Source organism: Tarenaya hassleriana, unplaced genomic scaffold (assembly GCF_000463585.1).
Source record: "Tarenaya hassleriana unplaced genomic scaffold, ASM46358v1 Cleome16, whole genome shotgun sequence".
Classification (NCBI taxonomy): domain Eukaryota; kingdom Viridiplantae; phylum Streptophyta; class Magnoliopsida; order Brassicales; family Cleomaceae; genus Tarenaya; species Tarenaya hassleriana.
The window spans coordinates 2667662-2677158 of NW_010965019.1; the positions used below are offsets into that span (position 1 = coordinate 2667662).

The 9497-nt window shown below is 36.2% G+C and overlaps 2 protein-coding genes across 3 annotated transcripts in view; both read left to right on the plus strand.

Annotated features, from left to right (window-relative positions):
• The first annotated feature begins 3946 nt into the window (after positions 1-3946).
• Positions 3947-7581, plus strand: LOC104809609 (ADP-ribosylation factor 2-B-like). Of its 2 annotated transcripts, XR_771191.1 has the most exons (8): positions 3947-4043; positions 4889-5055; positions 5507-5577; positions 5655-5774; positions 5971-6089; positions 6192-6273; positions 6403-6487; positions 7235-7581. XR_771191.1 is itself a non-coding variant. In XM_010535650.1 (7 exons), the coding sequence occupies exons 2-7, from the start codon at positions 4908-4910 to the stop codon at positions 6406-6408; spliced, it is 546 nt and encodes a 181-aa protein (XP_010533952.1). In that variant the 5' UTR covers positions 3947-4043; positions 4889-4907; the 3' UTR covers positions 6409-6724. The 2 variants fall into 2 exon arrangements, 1 of the variants encoding a protein (XP_010533952.1); XM_010535650.1 differs by lacking the exon at positions 7235-7581 and having other exon boundaries at positions 6403-6724.
• A 1415-nt stretch (positions 7582-8996) lies between these two features.
• The window catches only part of LOC104809685 (galactinol synthase 4-like), a 1710-nt gene continuing 1209 nt past the window's right edge, over positions 8997-9497 (plus strand). Inside the window, exon 1 of the mRNA XM_010535728.1 lies at positions 8997-9326. Within this exon, the coding sequence (XP_010534030.1) occupies positions 8997-9326 (330 nt within the window). The remainder of the gene's footprint in view (positions 9327-9497) is intronic.

Consider the following 9497-nt stretch of genomic DNA (forward strand, 5'->3'; position numbering starts at 1 on the left):
ATTCCTGCTTTTCCTTTGTCTGTATGGCTTCCTGATATGACCTTGGCTCGTCAAGTTTTAGGTCTTTGGCCACTGTCAAGGCAAATGATTTGCCTACTGTCTGTTCCTCTCTATATCTTTGAGGTGGCTGAATAATCCTTCTCTCTCTATCCCTTGCTAGTTGGTAATGCTGAAGTTGACCATGTTCTGTATCTGATGGTTCCCGATCATCTGATTCTTGATCACTGTTTGTTTCTTCTGGTGTGTGTTCCCGAGGAGCTCCACCTGGGTTTAAAGCTCCACCTTCTGTTCTAGTTTCATGTGTTTCCTGGTTTGGATAAGCAGCAATTCCAAACGTGACGCTCTCATTTTGAGAGATTCCTTTCTCTTCTGGTTCCTCTAAGGTTTTGGCAATGTCTTTGTATGTTGTGTCCTCTTTGACTACTATATCTCTACTTATGATTACCTTCTTATCATCGAGCATCCATACTCTGTAGCCTTTAACTCCTTGAGGATAATCAGGAATATACCTTTCCTTGCTCTTGGTTTGAGCGTCCCTTGATTAGAATGAACGTAAACTAGGGAGTCAAACCTCCTTAGATTTGATACGTCAGGTTTCCTTCCATACCATGTTTCCTCTGGTATGTTGAATCCAATTGCACTCGAGGGAGAACGGTTTATTAGATAGATCGTTGTTGTTGCTGTTTCTGTCTAAAATTCTTCTCCTAAACCATAATCACTTAACAAGCATCTCACTTTATCTATTATGGTCCGATTCGTCCTCTCTGCCAATCCATTTTGTTGGGGAGTATAGATGCAAGTTCGATGTCTTGCTATTCCACATTTCTTGCAGCAATGGTCGAATTGGTGGTTGCAGAAAATCCATTATCTGTCCTTAAGTGTTTCATCTTTCTACCTGTGTGAGTTTTAACTAATGTTTTCCACTCTTTGAATCTTGAGAAAGCTTTATCCTTCGATCTTAGAGGATATATCCAGACCTTTCGTGAGTTGTCGTCAATGAAAGAGATGAAGTATTGGGCTTTACTGAGTGAGATCTGAACATATGACGATCCCATAGATCTGATTGCATATAGTCCAGAATATTTTCTGAGACATGTCGTCCTGTTGGGAAACTCTGTTTGTGTGACTTCCCTATCAAACAGTCTTTACAAAATTCTAAGTCCTTAACTTTTTCTTGTCCAAGACTCCTTTCTGAGTCAGAATTTGTAGTCCTTTCTTGCTCATGCGTCCCAACCTTCTATGCCAAATCAAAGTCTGATCATCAGCTTCTGCAATTTAGATTTCCCCTGAGAGTGTTTCTCCATTCAACACATACAATCCTCCCTCGAGTTTTCCTGTGAGAACCTCAGAGTTTGCCTTGAACACCTTTAATGTTCCTTCTTCTGAGTTGTATCTGAACCCTTGTTTGTTTAATGATCCTAAAGATATCATATTTCGTTTTAAGTCTGATATATACCTTACTTGATTTAAAACTTTCACTTTGCCATTCTGGAACCTTAGACTGATACTTCCTATCCCTTTTATCTCACAAGCTCCATTATTCCCCATCAATATTCTTTCTCCTGTTGATTCCCGTAGTTCATCGAACCATTCCCTATGTGGAGACATGTGAAATGTACATCCGGAATCCAGAATCCATTTTTCAGATGAGTCTCGGTCTATCACATCCAAAACTTCCGACTCTAAATCCTTTCCAGATACAACAACTACTTCCCCTGAGTTCTCTCCTTGTTGTTCCAGGAATCTCTTCCTGTTTCGACATTCTCGTTTGAAGTGACCCTCTTTTCCACAAAACTAGCACCCTATCTCAGATTTTTCCTTAGGTGGTGGTGGTTTTGTCCCTTTGGGCTTGTGTCTCTGTTTCTTGCTTTTGTCAGCTTTTCCTTTAACCATCAATCCTTCCCCTAACCGTGGTTTCCCTTTAGAGTAATACTCCAATTCCTTTGAGTATGTCGCAGAAATGATTCCTCTAAGGTAATGTCTTCTTTCCTTGAATACTTAAGCGTGTCTTTCAGCTGTTCATATTTATCAGGAAGAGAGTTTAATAGGTACATTACCTGGTCTTCTTCTGGAACCTCAATTTGAAGATTGTTGAGATCTTATATCATCTTTATGAAGTTATCAATGTTTTCTTCCATCGTCTTGTGATCATCCATCTTAAAGCCATATAAACTTTGCTTAAGATACATTTTGTTGGGCATGGTTTTGTGCATGAACTCTTGCTCGAGTGCCTTCCAAATACCAGCTGCTGTAGTTTCTGACTTCACCTTTCTCATCACCTGATCTGTGAGGCAGAGAAAGATAAGATTTCGAACTTTTCTACTTAGAGCATACGTGAGTTCTCTTTGACGATCCGATTCCTTCTTTGATTCAATCTCAGTTTCTTCAAATGTCTCTGGCTTCTTTCCTTCAATCCTTAACTCCTCTTTTGATCCTTGTTCGCCGGTTATGTAATGTTCACTGAGTACATCATGCAATCCCAGAATCTCGAGACTTGCGAGAATCTTGTCCTTCCATGAGATGAAATCTCCTTTTCCATCATATTTTTCGACGTCTAGTTTTACCACATTTGTTGTCGCCATCGTTTCACCTTGTTTTTCGTTCGGCCTGATCTCTTGATGGTCTGATTTCCCAAATTCAAACCTGAATCAGAAGAAAATGATCTTTACCTTCCTTTCTTGTTTAGAAAGAACCTTGATCAGTCGATCTTCCAGCCGCGATTGAAGATTTCTCTATCTTAAACTAGGCTCTGATACCACTTCTTATTGCTTGACCTCGTGATCGTTAATGGCAATGGTTTGGGCTGTTTGATTCGCACTCACACACAGACACGAAGGAATTAACGTGTTCGGATCACTTCGATCCTACTCACGGCCAAGGGAGAACTCGGCAATTCACTATGCTTATGCGCTCTCTTTACAAACCCCATAAAGAATATGAGAAATCGAAAGAGCACCGTCCCCTTTACAAAAGAAGTAAAAAATTAGTCTGAAGAAGATGAACTCAGATCCCTTTTAACCAGCAAATGAGCAACAACCAACACAGAATTTCAGTTCGTTCTTTTTTGCCGGTATTAAACGCACCGTTTAACTAACCCTGTATCAGCTTTGATTTCTCCATATCAATCTTCAATTTGATCTTCGGTTTATTCTGAACCGGAACCTTCTAATTCTTGCAGAGGTTTTCCTTTGACCTCGAGCACCTTCAACGTTTGTGAATAATCCCAACTTTATAAAATAAATTTCACATCAAAGTTTTCATTTTTATTGATATCTCCATTGGATCTATTATTTGCTGAAATTCTCCATTATGTTTTTGTGGTGGGAGTTGTTTCTCGTTTAGATTGTTCACTTATGGTTGATTGATATCAACTTTTTAGAGACGACGGATAAAAAGTTTTAATATTGAACCAAAAATCGGGGCAATTTGTGCTAGTAGCTAATAAATGAGGCATTTGTGATAAAATTATTTTTACGGGTCTAATTTCAAATTATTCAGGAATATGAGGGTGCTAGTGAATTCTTTTACCCAGTACATTTTATATGGAGTATTTTATTCAAATGACACAATTGGCTCGCAGCAATTTCACGGGTACACCACAAAAAAAATTTAACTTTTACACCACTTTTTGGTTAAAAAAATCCGAAATATATATTTTTTTTATTTTTTACGACTTTATTATAACTTTATTACGACTAACATACAACCGATATACAACTAAAATAAGAAATAGTTATAATTGTATGGAGATAAAAGTATAAAAAACTTTAAAATTCGACAGATAATTTTTTGTCACCTTGTTTAAAATCAATTATAATTATATTTAGAATTAATTATAAAATCGTAATAACAAAGATATTTTCCAGGGCACAAATATAGCATATTAATTAAGGATAATTCAGTCCTTTTTTTTTAAATTTTAATACGTTAAATGAGTAAAATGCCCTTTATATGGAGCCATGTTGCCATACTTCGGCCCTCGCGTCTGCGCGTTGATTTCAAGCTTCTCTCTGCGGGAGATCCCATCGCATCAGTTTGGAAAGGTATTGTCCATCCTTCCAGATCCCCCAGCCTTTCTCTGATTTTTTTTTTCTGGTTCTGAATTTCGATCGCATGGAGATTTTGGTGGTTGTTTTATTAGGAGTAATGTTGGATTTCCTGTTCCAAAGAGATCAAATCTAGTTTGCTAGGTTTGTTCATCGATCTCACTGAAAATGCGATTTGTTTTCTTCGGATGTTGTCTGAATTTCGTATATTACTTCTGATCCTGTAGGGATATTGTGGTTTTTGTTTTCCAATTCCTAACTTGAAGCTTCTGAACTGAATTTTGGTAGCGCGTCGAATCTGGTTTGATCATTATGTTTATCGGTGGCTGTCGGCGATATCTCGAGTTATATCTGGTTCGCTGTAACTGTCTGTTTTGATTATTATTATTATTTTTAATTTGTTACTCGGTGGTGAAAGCCGGTTTATTGATCTTCTGTTAAGATTTGCCGTGAAATATGCTAATGGTCATTTTGTTTGAAACTTTTGTTTTGATCATTTCATCATTTCTTTGTCTATGGATGGTTGTCTGATATAATTTACGATTTGATTCCTTAATTTTATAATTTAGCTTAGCGTATGTAATCATAAGTTTCTATTGTGATTGCTTCTGATCTCTTTGTTTTGGTCATTCACTCATCATTTCTTATGTTAGGATGATTTGGCATATTCTAATGTGATTGCTTCTGATCTCTTTGACCTTTTGGGTTTTTTGGTATGGTAATATCCTTTCAAGTCTTTGTGCAGGAAGAATTGAGGGTTAGGAAGAAAATTTGAGTGAGATCTGATGAATCTTGACAAAGATGTTTATAGTCCATGATCTGTCTTCTTCTGGTTATCTCAGGGTCACCAGCTGAAGGAAAATGGGGCTTTCTTTTGCGAAGCTTTTTAGCCGGCTTTTTGCCAAGAAGGAGATGCGCATCCTTATGGTAGGTCTTGATGCTGCTGGTAAGACGACCATTTTGTACAAGCTCAAGCTTGGTGAGATTGTAACCACCATTCCTACCATTGGTAAGTCCGTAAAACCAGATCGATCTGACCGAACTATTGCATTGCATTTCTGCCTTCAACTTATCTGATCAATTGCTTTGCTCAGGTTCATTGCATCAAGTTTAGATTTTTTTTTTAGCTAATAATTTTCTGGGCATGCGTTTACCTTGTCGATATCTTCTCTAGTTCACTTTCATGGATCATTTTGTTGTTTTGTTTCAATATCGTATGTAATGCACTGGTTTTCTAACAAAGCTTTTTCACAAAGCTAATAAAGAAGGTGAAATTGAGTTGCATACTCTCTGAAACTCATTTAAGCTGAACTAGGATATTGGATACGCGTTTATAAAAATTTATGTTACACTAGTTGAATCCACTTGAACCAATATAGTAGTTTCTTACCATGAATCCCAAGGAATGACATATGGGTGAATGTCCAAAATGCTTAGACTTGATGAGTATTCTTTGGCAGGGTTCAACGTGGAGACAGTTGAATACAAGAACATCAGCTTCACTGTTTGGGATGTTGGGGGTCAGGACAAGGTTTGACTTATCTGTTTTTTTTTCTTATGAAACTCCTCGAATGGAAAAAAGGTACTGAACTAACTTTTCTTTTGTAGATACGTCCCTTGTGGAGGCATTACTTCCAAAACACACAAGGTTTGATATTTGTGGTGGATAGCAATGACAGAGACCGTGTTGTTGAAGCAAGGGATGAACTTCACAGGATGTTGAACGAGGTAAATTATTCCTCAATTTAAATCCTCATTTTCTTTCCTTGGAAGAATATGAAGAGATAAAAAAAACTGGGTCCATGAGATTTTTATGTCAGTATGATTAAGAAACACCTATTCTCCAAGGATGATTATTCGCTTAAGAGTCAGAACATATGAGATTTGATAAATGAAACTGATAAATGGATGGGTATGAATGAAGGATGAGCTACGTGATGCGGTGCTGTTGGTATTTGCAAACAAGCAAGATCTTCCAAACGCAATGAACGCTGCAGAGATAACTGATAAGCTCGGCCTTCACTCTCTGCGGCAGCGACACTGGTGAATTTCCTTTAACATTTTTCACTGCATATCGGTTATAATATTCAACATATGATGATCGACACATTCATTTTGCAAAAAAAAAAAAAATCTTTTTAAAAGGTACATACAGAGCACATGTGCTACCACTGGTGAGGGACTGTACGAGGGTCTGGACTGGCTCTCCAACAACATTGCTAACAAAGTAAGCAAACCGTTTCCAAAAAAACCCGGGAATTATCTCGTTCCGGTCCGGTCCGGTTAGTTAGTCTTTAAGGATGGTAAGTACAAAAATTAACATTTTTTTTTTCTGGGTGGTCCTCTTTGTTTGAAGGCCTGAGGATATATACATATATGATGATCGACCAGAGATTTTGAGGGGTCCGAGAAATTTATTGACGCAGCAGGTGGACTTGGGGGTAATTTCTTATCTTTTTTTTTCCGTTTCGTTGTTATTGAAAAAAAAAAAAGAGATTACTTTCGTGGAATCTGTCACTGATATTATGTTTGTTATACCAAGTGTTTTCTAGTTCTTTTTTTAATTAGGAAGAGGGAGGGGGTATTGTGATATTCTTCCTCAGTTAACTTAAAAATCGGGAAGTATAATTTTGGTTTTTTTTTTTCCTGTTGAGATAATATATTTTTATTTTTCTTCTTGTGTTTTTTTATCCCCAAGTTGACTGCGATTTTAACATGGTATCGTTTGTGGAATACTTTGCTTGAAAGTTGAGGTTGTTCCTCACAATTAACCATTGGAATCTTCATTTCGGACCTCTTTTTCCTTTTTTAAAAGAAACCGGTTTACCTAAAGAGAGACACTTCAGGGCCACATTGCGAATTTGTAAAATGGACTTCCATACATATTTAGACATATATATACATTATCGATTCGAATAGATGCGTGTAGATTACGAGTAAACAAGCATTTATTGAAGAAAGCTCTATGCATAATAGGTATACATGTGTGTTTATACAAGAAATGATCCATTACTTTAGAATAGATGAAAAAATGATGCGAAACCCGCATTGTGGTGATTTTGGTAGAAAAATTGATGAATTTTACACAATCACTTGCAAGTACTGTTTTTTTTTTTAAAGAAAAAGAATTGTGTGCAAGAAATGTTGTAAGTTTTGTCATGAATAATGTTTTCCTTTATTTTACGCAGAAGGATAATTTGCTTAAAAGACCCTTGCTTTGGGGGAAAGAGAATGCGGTGTTAATTCTTTAATTGGGTAATAGGAAGAGGAAACAACTTCAATGTATATCTTCTATGAATAGGTACACAGAGACGGGATCCCGTCCTCCATCTCCTCTTCTTCTCTCCATATATCTAAATCCTAAAAAACAAAAACAGAGTATCCACCGGTGGCAATGTAGTGATTCTTCTACCTCGTTGATTTTTTCGTCCTACTGTTCTCGACCCAAAATTAAAATCCCTCCTTTTATTGAACCAAGTGTAAGGTGATCTACTTTAGAGCATTTATATGTATATTTATATGATGTTATTACAAATTATGGAGTGTATATGTAAAAATTGTATTACGTAATTTTTTCCTACCTTTCACAAAAATTTGATGTAAATACCCCGATTTTCTAAAATATGTGAAATAAATAACAGAACATTTAATTTGTGTAATTGGTATCTCAAATGTTCTAAATTTATGCCGCAACTTATGAAATCAATGGCAATTTTTAACCTTGAATCATAAAACCAAAGGAACTATTGAAATTTTCCGATAGGTTGTTGTGAATATTATGGATTCATTTTTAGAAAAACACTCTCCACCATTTTTGAGAATTTATTTATATAAACCATTCATATATTATATAAAAAAAATGAGAATTAATATCGATTTCATGATATCAATCTAGAGCATATGTTCATTTATATCAAATTATAAATTTAAATACTTATTAGACACATTTTTAAAAGTTGTGATAATTACTTGTATATGATTTTTTTTCTAAATTTTATGCAATATTTTCTAGAAATTGAAGGAAGACTAAGCTTCACCCATAAGATGTCCCCTTCACTTAAAAACAAAAAGGAAACACTCAAAGCTTTTCTCCAATTAGATTGGAACGACTTTAATAAGACAACCTCCTATTAAAAAAACCAAAGTTGAAAAAAAAAACACAGAAGATGGAAAGGGTCACCTTAAGACCAGGTTTCACCTGAAGATTCCTCGTTAATGGAAAAAAAAAAACACAAAAGGTGAAGAAAATGGAAGGACAAGGTCTTGAATCTCTTAAGACACAGTAAAAGTCGAATTGGCAAAATGGCAAGAGTGGGCATCACGGTGTGTAACGTGTGTCCTCGCACTTGTAACAAAAATATAAACTGGAAAAAAAAATTGAAAGTTGACCTTCAACTTGTACATCTTTTTATCCCTAAATGTTGGAAATTATATACTTTATTATAATATATATACATATATATAAGAGAGAGATGTAAATTCTAATTCAAGTGGTGCGTGCTTCTCTTTGGGAATTTAGCTTTGATGAATCAATCCCAACCGCGAACCGAATAGATATGATTTTTATAGGATTGAATATACCATTTTCCGAATTAAATCGATAATTACCGAATCAAAATGCGAATTATCCACTCTTATGTTTAAATGTACGTGTGAATATCAAATTCCGGTTTTTGTTTGGTACTCATAAAAAATTTCTAAACCAAACTCAAATCGAATGTTACCGACAAATTATAGTTTGATATAATTTTATGGAATCGAATAAACCATCCTTGAACCAGGCTTGACAAATACTGAATCAAAACCCGAAACGTACACCATAGTGATGATCCATCATCCCTAGCTCTATATAATGAAACCTTGAGAACTAATTTTCTTGCCAAACACTCAAACCTTTCAACATCTCCCCTAAAACCAACTCAATACTTCTTCTACACTTAGGCTCAAAGAATGGCACCTCATATCCCCGAGAGCGTGAACTCCGAACCCGCCGTGAAGGCGAAGAAATCGCCTCCGGGGAGAGCCTACGTGACGTTTTTAGCGGGTAACGGCGACTATGTGAAGGGAGTGGTCGGATTAGCAAAGGGTTTGCGTAAAGTCGGAAGTGCTTACCCTCTTGTCGTGGCTGTCTTGCCTGATGTTCCTCAAGAACACAGGCAGATCTTGATCGCCCAAGGATGCATTCTCCGCGACATCGAACCTGTTTATCCTCCGGAGAATCAAGTTCATTATGTTATGGCGTATTACGTTATCAATTACTCGAAACTGCGTATATGGGACGTAAGTATCACTATACAGACGCCCCTTCATATGTATATATATCTATATATAGTTTTCATACCATTCATATGTTTGATTTACAATTGTGATATAACCAAAGATGTGACAATGCCATGATATATATGACTTAGCGTATATGTTTCATAAAAGAGTTGAATGGGGTCGACAGTT

Bases quoted from the DNA above. Each gene is read 5' to 3' on its own strand.
- LOC104809609 (XM_010535650.1), top strand. From the start codon at position 4,908: ATGGGGCTTTCTTTTGCGAAGCTTTTTAGCCGGCTTTTTGCCAAGAAG. The intron at 5,056-5,506 runs GTAAGTCCGTAA...ATTCTTTGGCAG, and splicing joins AACCACCATTCCTACCATTG to GGTTCAACGTGGAGACAGTT. The intron at 5,578-5,654 runs GTTTGACTTATC...TTTCTTTTGTAG, and splicing joins ATGTTGGGGGTCAGGACAAG to ATACGTCCCTTGTGGAGGCA.